The 15,973-nt window shown below is 41.1% G+C and overlaps 1 protein-coding gene across 1 annotated transcript; it reads right to left on the bottom strand.

Moving 5' to 3' along the window:
* Positions 1-1,311: 1,311 nt before the first annotated feature.
* Positions 1,312-15,242, bottom strand: LOC311393062 (high-affinity choline transporter 1-like; the record flags this gene model as incomplete). Its single annotated transcript, XM_084488767.1, has 9 exons — positions 1,312-1,431; positions 1,663-1,869; positions 3,506-3,723; positions 4,641-4,794; positions 7,073-7,222; positions 10,162-10,310; positions 11,648-11,803; positions 12,556-12,672; positions 15,059-15,242. 9 exons carry the CDS (start codon positions 15,240-15,242, stop codon positions 1,312-1,314), a joined length of 1,455 nt encoding a protein of 484 aa, XP_084344893.1.
* Positions 15,243-15,973: the final 731 nt, after the last annotated feature.

Here is a 15,973-nt window from a genome sequence, read left to right as displayed (position 1 = left end):
AAAGCATTTACCCCCCTGTTGCATTTCTGGTTTTGACACATAACTGTGGAGGGTGCACTGTAGCCTACTATCCACGCACTTCCCTTATGAAGTTAAAGAAAGTCTCCCAATTTAAATGATTTGGTTTGTATTTGATTCTGTGTAGCACAAAATAAGTCGGACACTCGTGCACGAGCATGAACATGAGCATGATGCATAACTAGAGCTGCGCACACCCCTTCTGAAGCCTCTCGCTCTCTCTCGTTCAAGATGACAAGATGCCTTAGATAGCAAAAAATATCTGTCAAATAACTATTAAAATAACACAAAATGTCTGCAAATGTTAGATATGATGTTAGGTAGACACGCTAAACTAACACAAGTGTGAGCAAACGTTGCAACAGGAAAGATTTGCGATCTCTGGACTCGACCGATGTTGTCTGTGTGTTTGCCCTAGCATATGATTGGGTGAAAACGGCTCAAATCTATTGGCTGAGAAAATTGAGGGGAGGAGCTCATTAGCATATTAACAGCACGTGTGCTGAAATGCATCCCAGAACGCGTTCCGGCGTTTCAGCATGCTTGCCGGAACGCTTTTCAGCACGCGTGCTGAAACGCTGGAACACGTTCTGGCACGCGTGCTGGAATACCGGAATGCGTTCTGGCGTTCTAGCACGCGTTTCATTAAAGTCTAATTGTGGCACACTTGGCTTGCTATACTCTGTTTAAACACACGCAAACTAAACACGTAGCACATAATACAGTCCATGGCGATGTATATTAACGGGGGGACACATGTATATTATGAACACAAGTCGATAACGATAATGTATACAATACTGGTATTGGTATATGTATTGCCGCATATCATTAAATAGACCCACAGTTGCGGCCATCGAGGACCGTGTCCGCATATCATATATGTTTTAAGTTGTATTTACCGCAATTTACATGACGAATCAGTGTTTCTGAAGTTAGAGAAGAAAATGCTATTCCATGTATGAATTATGCCTATTATTTGGCCATAAACTGAGCCATTTGAAGTTTGAAATTCATGTGGTCATGCATCTGTCTCAGCGGACTGCAAACGCGCTGTCAAAATATCAACTCGCCAAGTCAAATGCGCTGGGTCTTAAAGGGGATGGCAGGTGGAACTCTCATTGGTTTATTGCACGTTATGCCCAAAACACACCTACAGGTTTCAGCCCAACCCATTTTAGATTTCCGCCAGGCGCAAAGCTAATTTATCTCGCCGTCATAATAGCAACAGCACCGTAGAACCGCCCACAAAGTACTTTGACTTTGCGCCTTGACGTCTGCGTTTTAGACCGTCTAACTAGGGCCTGTGGTGTTTATCATTGGCTCTGAGGGGTCTTGTTGAGGGTCTTTCTCCTCCAACCTCCACTTCTTGTCTTTGTTGGAAGCCTCCAAACTTGGTAGCGTTCTGGGTAACTTAAGGAAATTGAGCACATCCCATGCCTCAGGGATTATGCCTTTGTCCAAAAGTAGAGCAGTCAGGTAGGAGAAGATCGGGATGCAGGCCAAGGAGCATAGCATGCACAGAGTATTGACCGGGAAGCGCTGGACGTGAACCCCATCCTCGAAGGAGCCTCCTGGGAGGTAGAGAACCGCTGGGATCCCCAAGCTGGGCCATCCACACAACAATCTCAAGACCAAACTCACCACAAAGCTCATAAGAGACCCATAACCATTCGCCTTGTCCAAGAAAAGCACACAGATCAGTTGAGGGAACATGAAGACGTAGGCCACCGATGCTCCAATGTACCAGATCCCCAATGCCCCCTTTCCGGTGAAGGTGAGTGAAGTTCCTGTAATGCCTATAACTACTATAACAGCCTGGATCACCCACTGCATCTCTCTCTGGGATGCCTAGAAGGAGAGGGGAACATTAGCCACCAATTAGCTCACAGATTCCGATCTACTGCCGTCAAATTCTCATCTTCTCCGGTGAAACCCAACTCTATAGTGAAACCAAGATAAATTTAAATTGAAACATTTGTTGAAATATTTAAGCTATTTTCTAGCACACCTCTCTTTCCCTTCATCTTTTCTGAATATTTTTTAACAGTTCTGTTGGGGAAAACTAAATTGACACAGCCTTTAAAGCTCCCATGGCATGCTACTTTATGGATGCTTATATATAGGTGTTAGTGGGCCCCTAATACAGTATTTGATCCCAAATTTTTAGCTACTGGGGGACCATAGGCAGGCTAGGGGAACTCATATTAATGTTAGAAAACTAGGGATGCACCGATTTATCGGACGAACATCGGTAACGGTCGATATTCGCGTTGTTGACTGCCATCGGCCTAATGGGAAATAAGATGACATTCACCGATGGCAGTGGCCGATGTTTATCTGTTGTGTCATATCAATTTTGCGCTGGCTAAATGTTGTGTTGATTATTTGCGGTCTGACTTGCAGTTTCGGAGAAGATGCAACAGGTGGTAGTCTACTAATAATACCACCCATAAGAGCCGCTGGCTGGACACGCCTCTGGCGTGATGATGTAAGCGGCGGGTGCCGCACGCACGTGTGGTTTGTTTACAAATAAAAGTGAAAGAAAATGTCGGTCGTGTGGGAGTATTTCACTGTCTCGGAAAAAGAACAGTGACATTTCACTCGAAACCCTTTTCGCTTCGAAACCCCACATCCCCCACAGCAGAGAAAGGTTGGTCATCTAATGCTCCATCACCTTGTTAGTGATCCCTTTAGCTTTGGCGCTGTCCGTGGGGAATTTTTTCCCTTTCTCAAATGCTGTGGTTATCGACTAAGTCTTGCTGGTGGTGGTTTGTGCTTTCTTGATGTCCCGTTAATTTCTCCGTTTTTTAGCAGCTTTCAGGTAATCGTTGTACACTTCTCCATGTCTGTTTTTCAAATGGCTGATGAGATTTGATCAGTGTTTGTAATAACGCCGTTATTTTTTCAGTAACGGGTAATCTAACTAATTACTGTTTCCGTTGTTACAACGCTGTTACCGTTACTGACCGTTAAATGCGGTGCGTTAATATGAATTGATTGAATAAACTGCGTAATCCGAATGCACCCCTGGCTCCACACACAAACTGCTAGTGAGGAGACCGGCTGGTTTAACAACGAGATAAGCGATTATGATTGGCTAAGGCAGAGTCATGTTTCATGGTAGCCAATCAGAGCCAGTGTTTTTACACACAAGCCAGGATACAGGACACATGCACACACAAACACCAAACAGATTCGATGAAGCAGTAGAAATGGCGAGTCCGGAGCAATCCAATGAAAAGTTGTCATTTTCAATTCATTGAGGTCAAAGGCAAGAACGTGCATGTAAAGGTGCAATAAATAACAACAACAACAACAAAAAAACATCAGTATCGGCATCAGCTATCAGCCAAATTGTTATTTTAAACATCGGTATCGGCCCAGAATCTCACAATCGGTGCATCCCTATAGAAAACCTCATAGAGTGAAAATGACATGCCATGGGACCTTTAACCTAAAAATTCTACAAAGAAGTGGGCCTCACCTGGGGCCTCAGGATGTTCTTGTAGATGTTGGTAGAAAATGTAGAGGCAGCAGAGAGCAAGGCTGAGTCAGTTGATGACATCACAGCGGCCGCCACTGCACTAATGCCGATGATGCCGATGTAGGGTGGCGTGAGGTAGTTCAGAGCGATGGGGAAGATCATTTGTCCATCACCACGCTCTAACGGAGAAGGAGACCCATAGGATGTCTTGTTCCAGTCTGAGGAACACATACAGGAAGTCAGCCCACAGTGCTCCCGATTGAAAGAGCATGGACCCTTCAAGAGTAATGGGTTTGATTCCCTCTGGAGCCAGTTTTTACAAAATTGTATTTATATCTACTTGATGCTTTTATCCAAAGTTGAGATACAAGTACAATACAGTCAATACAGTGCAATATAGTCATTCAGAAGCTTAGGCATTTTGCTCACGATGCCTACAGGAAGGCTACAGATATTAGGGATTGTGACATATTTTAATTGTAATATTCCCTAGTGATACATTTTTACTGTAATACTCTCACATAGCCACATCCAGCAGCACCGAGCATAGTTTAGAGGTAATTTCCCCTCACAATTGCCAGAGGGCAGCACTGAACACATTTGACAAATTAAGCAGTAATACTCTCACACAACCTCAGAGGGCAGTACTGAGCACATTTAACAAAGTTACAAACGTTTACACTAGGGGCAGCAACGGACACACAGAGGAAGTGAGAAAACCATAGAAGAAGTCTACTCTCACCTGTTTATAAAAGGCAAGAGCTGAACCAAGGAGGCAGAATCTCTTGGGCGGCGTATCGATTAGATGTAAAGCTTAGAGACGCTCCACGTGTGTTATATACGATCCCTCTCCTTTTGTTTCATAGACGATAGACAATAGACCAATAACCTTAACCAAATAAAGTGAGTTAAAAGCGATCCTGTCTCGGCGGCCTTTCCTGGACTAAAATATCATACAGGATCAAACCCGGGACCTCTCAGCTGGGGGACTTACACCCTAGTAGCTGGTACACTATCCTTCCCTGTATATATTGATCCAGATGCATATTTACTTTTGTTAAGGAGGGTAAATGTACACAGAATTAGTCTTAGTCTACATGTGCATGCATGTTCCTACCATGTGTAAAATAGTTACCTGCAGTGACAGCCACACCTCCAATTATAGCTGGAGGGATGGCAAAGATGATGAAACCTACGGCAGCAGCGATACAGCTGATTTTTGCCGTGTGGGAGGAACTGGCGGACAAGACTCTCTGATGAACTGGTTGATAGGCTATAGACCCCAAAGTCTGGAAGACAAAAAGCAATCTGTCTCAATAAATGTAGGATATACGGATCAAACAATAAGGGTATCGTAGGGCTGTACGGTATGGACTAAAATTTATATCACGGTATGATTTGAGGCATAGACTGTACTGTATTATATCACGGTATGTTAATTTTATATTCTAATTTCGATATAAATGCTTCTGAAGGGGTAAAATACTGGTTAGGCAGCTTTTTTTGTGTAGAAGTATTCTAAAAACATTTATTGAGCAAAACTGCAATATAAAAAAATGCTAAATCTTTTCTTTTTTTTAAGTTACTTCCAGTATGGTGAGTATGGATTTCTTTCTCCACTTGGTCGCGGACCTTGCCGTATAGTTTTGGCATCTCAATTTGGCTGAAGTGTGTGCGGGCAGGTAACGCGTACCTGGGATCGAGTGTTTTGATCATCTCTTTAAAGCCCTTTCTATCGACATTTTGAAAGGGAACTATGTCCTTACACAGGTAAACAGTGACGGTGTTTGTTATCTCGTTCCACCGCTGGCTTTTTTGTCGTAAGAACTGGCTTTGGAAAATGCCTGTGGAAGCGATGTCTGAGATGCAGAGACAGCTTCACGCTACCAGCGTCTGTCTCATAGAGTGGATGAGTGCTTGTGAAGAGACTATTGCGCAGGCTGCGTGCCTGCGTGCTTGCGCAATAGCATACTACAATAGCATAGTATCGCTGGCAAATCGGTCCCTGGGAAAAGTAACGTTGCTCCGAATTGAAAAAGGAACAACGTTTCGTTACTATATTTTCAGTAGTTTCGCGTAACTTTACTTTTCACATGAAAAATAAGAAAAATAATAAAATTACGTTTCTGTATTTACGTTACTTACGGTCACACCGGTCTCACGGTATGGTCAAAATCCATACCGTAGCGCAAATTCACACCGGTGTACTTTCTATACCGTTTATAACGTACACCCCTAGGGTATCGTCATGATGGGATCCTGATGGGATACTGATATTTTCACCAAGACACCCAAAAGAGAAATTTGGTTTTGTGAAAGTATTTCAATTTATAAACTAATGATATAAAACAAAACAAATCTGGAACTGTCGAGACCTAACCGTTTATGTATCCTGGCATTACGAATGATCAAATGTACATTGAACACCAAGCTCAGATGCACACAGCATCTAAGAGGAAAAGACCAGAGTAGCAAAAACATTCAGGCTCTTCTTTAAACCAAAATGTATTCACATACCATAGCAAACCACGCACTTTACTCTGCCGATAGGCGTCCCAGAGCTTCTCTCGATAAACACGGGATGTATTGACAATAAGGCTCGAACACACTGCTAGCCTTAATGCTTAATTCAGATTTATTGCTCAGATCCAATGTTTTTGTTTCCAAATAATTTGTGAAGAACGTTTTTTTTTTAATAACAAAATTATTTCTGTAAATTGTTTGTAGTGTAAACAACTGTAAACAAGGGGAACTGCAACCTTCTTTGAGGGTCCCTTAAACTGGGGTAATCTCAAGGGGGTGTGGGGATTGTATTGTCTTTAACTCTTTAACAAATTTGTGGGTCCTCAAACACCTCATCAAAGCCCATCAGGTCTTCCAGATAATCGGTCAAATATTCCTTGTACGTATGTTGAGTGTTCCTATAATTCTTTTTTATATTTTTTATTTTATTATGTTTAATGAAAATGCTTTACAAAGTAAAAGTGGGCATATTTGTATTGGCTTTGCGGTGCATTCAGCATTCTTGTACTTTGGAAAAACAACTTAGAAGACAGCTTGACCACACATATGCATGTAAACACATGACCAACACAATATCCTTGTATTACATACAGCCCCAGCTGTGGAACTGGGAACAACTACACTGTTGAGCATATAGGGATGGCCTCAACGTAGGATCGCAGTTATGCATCATGTTTGTATTCACAGATTGGCTCTCGCCAGAGCAGAACTGTGACGAGTGTCGATCTAGGGGGACGTCCAAGTCGCATGAATTCCAATATGACTGTTCACACTCGGGTTGCTTTGCAAAACATCTGATCTGTATCTGATTCAGGACCACATATGAATGTGGCCCCAATCAGAATTTAAAGATCAGATTTCATGTGATTTGTGCTGTTAAAACTATTATCAAAAAATTCTAATGTGAGTCACATATCTTTGTCACGTTTGGGCAAAAAACGCCACTTTTGCTTCCAGAGTGACGGAGTCTAAGCTCACGTTACTTCGGTAGTACAACATTTATACTGATTCTTGTAGTGGAAGGATGTTGTTCCTGCAGCTTACCAAGAATAGAAAGGTGTCAACCTTCATCAGAAGGGAGTCTTCCTCCCAGGTCCCGAGCCACGGGGGGTAACCGGTGCTGTTGAGGTTGAGTGTTGTGTTGGAGACACCAGACGCTGCAGGGCTCATCAACACAAAGGGAACACACAGCCACTGTAGAAATACACAAAAAAACATACTATCACTGTAGACCCACACAATACAACATACAAACTAGGATTTTGGATTGTGGTCCCAATAATCAGATAATCAAACTTTGTTCATTCCCGAAATTCACCTCTGCAATGTAAAAATCATACTGGTCCCCGGGTTCATTCTAAAACAGTGAAAACATTTCACAGGGCACAAGTTAAGAGAGAGAAAGTAAAGAGAATCAATTTGATAGTTTTTTGTAATGAAACACAAATAAAGTATGGGCATAATGAGTTCTTCTTTACCTCTGAGGAATCTGGTGCCAACAGGATTTAAAGGTGCAAGTTTTTCCTTGCTTCAAGCCGCATTTCAGCATCTAGCCTAACTAAGTCAGATTTGTTGGTGCAGCATTTCGATTATGACTTCCCTGAAAGAGCTTATGAAGAAAAGACAGATCCCAAGAAGACAAAAGATTCATGAGCACCATTGAAACAGCGACCTTCAAAGATGGACACTATCAACTTCCTATACTGTTCAAGAATGACAATGTCAGAATGCCTAACAATCGCCAAGTGGTCCAACAACGTGCATTAGGTTTGCAGAAGAAGTTCAAGAAAAACACAAAGCTGCATGCTAAGGCTGTGACAGAGTCTGAGCTTGATAGAGAAGACTTTTGTTGTACATACCATACATATATAGTGTGTATCATCCAAAGAAGGCCGCCTTCTGCGTTGTGTTTGACTGATCTACCTCTCACCATGGAGCATCACGGAACAGTGAATTTATCCAAGGTCCCAAGCTAGCCACCACACTCATTGGTGTCTTACTGCGCTTCAGGGAGAAAACATTTGCCTTAATAGCTGACATAGAAGGCATGTTCCATCAAGTCAGTCAGACTATCTGGCAAAGACTTTCTCCACTTCAATGGTGGCCAGGAGGTGATTTTAATCAGAGCCTTGCTGAGTATAGAATTACATCTATTTGGAGCTACATCTTCATCCAGTTTTGCCAGTCATGTACTCAAAATAACTGCAGATGACAATAGAGCTCGTAAGTCACGCCCCTTCCACTAGATCCCCTAGATTGGACCTCTAGGCTAGGAAAATCTACGGAGCCATCCATAGGTATTATCAGATCAAGATGCCTGTGTGTTTTGTACCCGAATGTCACCCGAATGTGTTCCAAGCGGGATCCGTGTGCGAGTGGAGTTGTAGTCCATAAAGCACCATGACAAAAAACCTAACCGTATCAAACTTCTACCCGCTAAATTGTTGCATTCTTTGCATGAAAAATGATATTAGAAATTCACAGACAATATATTCAACATATGTTGACATTCATGGCACAATTCAAATGGGACCAGAAAATCATTTTGATCTGGTCGTCAAATGCATTATGAGAAATCAATCATAAAGATCCCATGTACCGGAAACAGAAGCATGCAACTTACAAGCTCTATAAGGATCACTTTTCTGCAGAGGCCATTCACATTGTCCAGACCAATTTATATATAGATGATTGTCTCACATCCTTCACTACAGAAAACTATGCAATAGAGCCAAAATCGTGGTGGTGGATTTCCTATCCAGCCTATACAGGCTGGATATGGTTGTGTCTCTGGAACAAGGTTCCAGAGATCTATATTCAACAATCGCAAAGATGGCTCTTTGATCTTTGGACAAGATTTCCGCATCAGCAGATGTTTCAAACCTGCAATCTTTGGCAAGATCAAATCTGCAAAGCCACACCTTTTCAGCAATGCAAGCAAGTCTGGTTATGGGACCGTCTTACAAGCAGAATTCCACATAGCATTTTTGATGGCAAAGCTAGAGTTGCACCTCAAAGAGATGACCATACAGAGGATGGAATTGAAGGAAGGTGTATAATCAGTTCGGATCAAACTGATGTTAGCCAAAGAACTACAGATTTAACTAGGCAGTTCAGTATTCTGGACTGACAGTACTTCAGTCTTAAAGGTCATCTAGAATTAAACCAAACAATTCAGAGACATTCATTGTCAATCGAGTCATTGCCATCATGGAAGTATCAGATTTTAAGCAGTGGTGATACATCAACACCAAGGATTATCCAGTTTATTCGGCGTCCCATGGTCAAACTGCTGAAGCCCTCCTAGGATGTAATCTCTGGAGAAATGGACCGGTCTTTCAGCAATGAGCAGAACAGGAGTGGCCCAATTTACCTCTAATAGCAATCTAAATTATTATGGATGGATGGATGATCAAGTTTAACATCACTCGCAGCATCCAATATGTCAGTAGATGACAATAGAAAAGCTGAATTTGATATTGTGTGCTTCTGTCAGCAGCAAGGATTCAAGAAAGAAAGTGCACTACTAAAGTGAGAACTGACTGTCAAGAAAAAAAGTTAAACCTTAGGCCAGACGCAGGGTTGGCAGAAGGTTAAGCAGATTGTCAAAGCCAGAGGAGACCAAGTATCCAGCAATCTTGCCGAAAGACCATCATGTTTCCAAGCTTTAACTCAAAAACAAGTAGGACACAGTGGAAAAAGGCCATGCTGTCTCAGCTTCGGCAAATATATTGGATCTCCTGTGCAAACTCCCTTGCAAAAAGATCATATCCCAATGTGTAACATGCAGACGTCTCCACTCTGCTCTGGGTGATCAGAAAATGTCAGACTTGCTCAAAGAACGTGTTGGTGTGTGTTGGTGTTGATTATTTCGGCCAATAGACAAAAGAGGGGACAAGGCCAGATAAAGCGTTATGGAGTCATCTTCACCTGTCTGTCTAATAGGGCAGTCCATCTAGAAATTTCCTTGACGCAGACGCCTGCATATATGCATGTATGTGCTTAATTTGCAGGAGAGGCAAGTTGAACCAAATCCGATCTGATAATGGCTCACAGTGTGAGGGTAAAGGGTGTATGGACATTAGTAGAGGTGGTGGGACATAAATTAAAGGGTGTTTCTCTTTTTGACCTACTGCACTGAGGAACATGAGGATGAGCTGAATGACATCTGTGTAGGCCACAGAGTAGAGACCCCCCAGCAGCGTGTAGCTGATGGCTACGGCAGCAGAGATCCAGATGCTCACTGTGTAGGATATATCCAGAATAACACTCATGACAGCACCTGGGAATGCACAAGAGAACGCAAATAGGAAGCAGGTCAGGTGGAGGGAAATCATTAAATCGAAAATGTATCCTTAAATAATTACTTAATTAAATAGTTTAATCAATTATTAAACTCCAAAATGTAACAAAGGAATTGCTAATTTGTGCTCTCCAAAATAATGGCAAGGTCACAATAATAGGGGATCTATCACGCTAGGCTATTATCATTTGAGGGTACTCAGTTTCTGCAATACTCGCCAAATGTTCAGTTTCAACTTCTGTAACTTGTGTTTACAAAACAGCCTCAAAGGGAGGCTACTTGTTACTATCTATGCCATGCTAATTGCATGTTAGAATAAGTCAGTTCCTTCTGAAATAGACACACTCTACTTCACATTGCAAAAGCCTTTGAATATGTTCAGAATCACATTTTAACAATATAATACTTCATCATTACCAGCAAGGAAGGACTAGGGTGCTACATCTAGTGGGCTTTGTCCTTTAATATACTGTAAGCCTATGTTTTTAAAATAAAGAAAGAAATAATCATGCAATGATCTTAAAATGTCTGCAGGATTGTCAAAATGGCCCATTAACCTCATATTCTTTTTTTCCCTGGATGAGAGGAGAGAGAGTACATGAGCTCTGAGAAAACAGAAAGCGGACAGGAGGCATGAGAGAGGAGACGATGTGAGACGAATGAGGAGAAAGAACACGAGAGGAAAAGATTGAGGCACCAATAGATTATTTAATTCTGCCCATCGGCCAGGACATAGTTTCCCATGACCACTGTTCTGCTGTTCTGAGATATGTCACAGACACAGTTCATAAGGCACAGAGGTCCCTTTTGTCAAGTGTAGAGTATCAACGGGTCAGTATTCAGAGCAGCATCCTTGGGCCACCAGCCGCTGGTCCTGGCTTTCACTCTCCCACACTCCATCCATTAAATTGTGCAAATAGTGATCCACCAACTGATTGTTTTGCCAGGAAGGACAAGGTTAAGCACATGACCATAGAACCAGACATGTACTTGATTTGGGGACTCTTGACATGAGAGGGGGAAAATATACCTTGTGCTTAGCCGTTTAAGCACAAATATAAGTGTTAACAATAAAAATTTCAATACTCTCTTTGTGGTACAATTATTAAAATAAGTTGAGTCTCTGCAAGTTTAAATGTTGACACATTCGTTTTGTATCTGTCGCAACAATACACATCTGAAAAAAAATCCCAATTACTTAAAAAAAAAACACCATTGATGAAAGAAATGTGTTTAAACTAGTTAGATCATTGGGTGTCATTGATGGTTAGAAAATACTACCCTGTTTATTTGAAAGTCTGGTTCATCCAACTTACCTAAGCTCACAAGTGTAGCTGGCACCCAGATGAGGTCAGCGATGAGGGACAATGTTGTGAAGAGGCATGCTACTCCCTTTCCATACTTAATGTGGAAGGGATCTAGCATGGTCACAAATCTCCTGTCCCTCATGGGCTTGGTGAACACAAAGCCACCTTTGGAGAAGACAAAGTCAAATATTCAAGGAGGCTAGTCATATATAAAGAGGAAACATTTCACCTTTTTTGTGATTTAATGATCAGGCTAAACATTTGTATTGAGATTTTCATGTGAATGGAATGGAATGGTGTTCAATGTAAAAGGACCTTTGCAGATAATTGATAAATGCTCTTACAGATTATGAATTAAGGCTTATACAGAAAGTAAATTAAGGCACATACAGATAATAAGGCTCTTACAAGAACGAATTAAGGCTAGCCTGGAAATCCAGACCCACATCTAGAAAGCTGTAAGGTCTGGCAACAAGTAATGAAAATGGCCCAACTTGAGGGGGGCCACCAAGCATGCATTTGAAAATATCACTGCATGCAATTGGATAACACTACGACCAATCAGAAGAATACAAGGGGTGACGTATCCAGACCAGCAAAGCTAACCTATAGATAAGACTCTTGCCGTATCCGGTTGGTAAAACAGCAAAGCTTTTGGCCCGCCTATATCAGATACACTGATGTGATTGGTTAATGTTCTGGGCCAGGGGAATCAGGGAGTGAGTATATTGCTCGTTCCCAGAGTGACTCACTAACAACAACAACATTGAACAAATTGTGCTCTCGTGAGAACTCTGGATTTCCAGGGTAAATTAAGGCTCTAATGGATTATAAATCAATGCTATTCCATATAGTGAATTATGGGTCCTATAGATAATTAATTCAGGCTCATATAGATCATAAATTCAGTCTCTTACAGATAATGAAGGTAGTGCAATTTGCGATGACGATCACGATAACCTCCTGGATCCCCTGCGAGGGGGTGTAGGCCGCCTCAGACAAACCGATGAAGAAGCCTCCGCCGACCCACGTAGCTACAGGATTAGCACACAGACACACACAACATATTAACCACCTGTTTAGATAAACACACACAGAGGCACAATATACTACTAAATACTAAATATCACTTGATGTTGTCACTTGATGTTTATGTGACACATTTCAGCACATATAATAACAAAGCCGCAATATCCTCACATAGTCACGGGGAGCAGGACCGAGCACATACAATAGCTAGGAAGTAATACCCGCACATAGCCAAAGGGGTCAGACCGTGCACATGTAATAAAAGCTGTAACGTGTAATGTGACTTCCATGCCTAGTGCGGGATTGCAGACCTGCTTTTGGCAGGTTATATTCATTTTTCAATCCACTGCAATCTTTAAAATAAAGCCCCTGCCATTACAAAAACCAGACAAACAATAAGGGCATTTATTGAAAGCAAAGAATAACAGCAAATTGCAAACAGAAGACTGAGTCAATCCCCCACCCCCTCAAAAAATATTTTATAAGTTGCAGGCTTTTTCTTATAGAGGCCAAGCAAGGCTGTGGTGTCATTTTGCAACCCCATTCTCCTTATGAAATGCCCTGACCTTAGGACACAAAGAAGGTTTGAGGTGACCCCTGATGAACATTAAATCACATTAACACTATTAGTTATTTACTAGACCATTAGTTTACTAGTTAATGCATATTACTGTGTGGATCAATAGTTAATGTACCATTGATGGAAAGTGCATACAACATGCATGTGTTCATGCATTAATTCAGACGAGAAAACCATTTTAATAAAGAGGACTATCTTTTGGGTTTATCCTCGCCCCGACCACACCACTAGATGCTACATTTTACCACACTATTTCTGCAGTCTATTAAAGTCTGTGGTCGACTCTTACTCTTTTGACAGCCATTTGTCAAATAATAAAAACCTCAAGTTGATCTACTTTTAATGTTCATATGCTTGTAATATACATGTATAATTTGACTCCAATTACACATTATTTATAACCTACAGCAGTCGTGGAAGTAAGTTTCGAAGGGGCCCCGGTGCACGATATTATGACGGCCCTAGTGCATGCATGGCATGCTAACGACTACGTTAGCTACTAGTTATGAAGTGCGTGCACACACACAACTTATTAACAGCATATAAAGTCGCCAAATAACTTGTTTTTCCGATATTATTTCAGAAATTTAAGAACCCCCAGGCCTATTTCATTGTTAAGCCATAGGCCAACTAAGAACGACAAATTATTGGAATAGTTTTGGGTAAAACCATATGAAGTTGTTTGGATTTTCCAGTTTAACTGGAAAATATGTTAAGGTATTTTGCAACGTATATTTTGCATCTGAATGCAACCATGTTTTTTTACAGTTGTTTTTTTTGTTTGTTTTTACAGCCACCACGACAAACAATATGCAACACAAACACAAACTTTGAATGTCATCAATCATCATCTACGTTTGGGTCGTAAACAATGTGTAGACAGATTATTATTATTATTATATTATTATATTAACAGATATGGTTGGCACAGCAGCTGAAAAAAGCCTTTAGGGCCAATATATGACAATCTCAAGTTTTTTGGTGAGGACGTGTTGTTATTAGGTGCCAAGCACGAATTGCGAGGAACCTCTTGTTAGGGTTTGTTATCCAAACAAAATTGCTTAAAAGGTCATCTGTTGTTGCCATTGAGTCTCAAGGTGGCAGTGAACCGACCAAGTATTTTGTATTTTGGTTCTGACGTAGTCTAGTTCATCTACCAGACTATCAGACCTTTATAATCACTGCTTTAGTTAATTTAAAACATATTGTATTATCACTGCACATATACAACGACAGTATCACAAGAGACAGAAATCAAGGTTACTGCACATATTACCTATACAGGTAACACAATAAGGGTACATTTATTAACCATTATTTACCATTAGTAAAGCAGTACCAAGTATAAACTAGCAGTTAATTAACAGTTAACTTATCGTTTAGTAATCCTTTACTAATTGTGTTCATGTTAACAAAGGCATACATTTCTACATTATTAAATAGAGTTAAGGTTGGGATTAGCCTAACCGATTACCCCTAATCCCTATGCTAATGATAGATAATAATGCTTATTACTGCATTAACTAATGTTGATTCCTACCCTTACCCTTATACCCTACCCAAACACAAATATACAGTCAAACTTTTATATTATTTTATACATTTATATATGTTTTTGTATTCTGCAGCTGTCAGGACCCCGTCTATAATGTCTGTAATTAGTTAAAAAACTTTGCTCACATCTAGGGCTGTTCTGACTGCCCTACAGGGCTGTTCTTAGCCGCAGTCCATCCCTGCGTTCTGCTCTGAAAACATCTCCAAATAAAACGTATTCCCAGGACGGAGAAGTGAGGAGAGGAGTTTGGACTCACCTGTCATGGTGAACATGCCCACCACCTGGTTGATTCCTCGGTTGCCCAGTAAGGTCATCTCCATCTGGTCCGCTGAACTCTTCTTTCTCTCCCTCTTGGATTTGAAAGAGGCCCAGATACCGGTTCCAAGGACCATCAGGTAGAAGAAGACCATCACCACCACTCCTGGAACGTTGAGAGCCATGGTTCATCTGCTGCTGTGGGACTCTCCTCCCGATCCTATCTGAACCTTCTTCAGGCTGTCTTTTAACTATCTGTGCTGTAAAGGTGGGGTTTAAGCAAGCATAGACCCACCCAGAAATAGGTCCCCTCAGCCAGCAGGTTCTGGAACTAACCCCAAACACACAAAACCTCCAAGGACGCCTCGCTATCCCAAACCAATTATGAAGAAACAAATGGAGATGGACTAGAGCCGTTTAATGAATGAATAAACCAAAAAATGTTATTATTGTAATGTTATTCAGCCCTCATAAGAGAGTAGTTAGTTAGGTTATTTAATGTTAAACCCAGTGGAATTATACCAAGAGCAGAGAAAGTGCCTGTCTTGGACAGACTCAGTAAGAAGAGCCATTCACTATAAATAGAGCGACAAAATGGCAGTCTATTTATAGAAACCCATCTTTAATTTATTTACTCCTGTGAACTATACCAGGATATCAGAAAAACATTTTCCAACTGACCACCTACACATTGAACAAAATACCATAGCTGTTACACAATACAATAGTTCAGCTTCAGGGTTAATAACATAATCCAAACAGGGCCCTGTTCAATAAGTTATCACTAAGGTAATTCATATGTTAATATGTATGTGAATTGGGGGAATGCAGAGGTCAGTTTCAGATACCATATACTTTTAGTGAAGTTACCATGGCAATTTGTTGGAGAAACTCTTCAGAACCAGATGTCTTTAGA

The sequence above is a fragment of the Micromesistius poutassou genome (genome assembly GCF_964030765.1).
Source record: "Micromesistius poutassou genome assembly, chromosome: 1".
Taxonomy (NCBI): Eukaryota; Metazoa; Chordata; class Actinopteri; order Gadiformes; family Gadidae; genus Micromesistius; species Micromesistius poutassou.
This window is presented reverse-complemented; position numbering and strand designations above follow the sequence as displayed.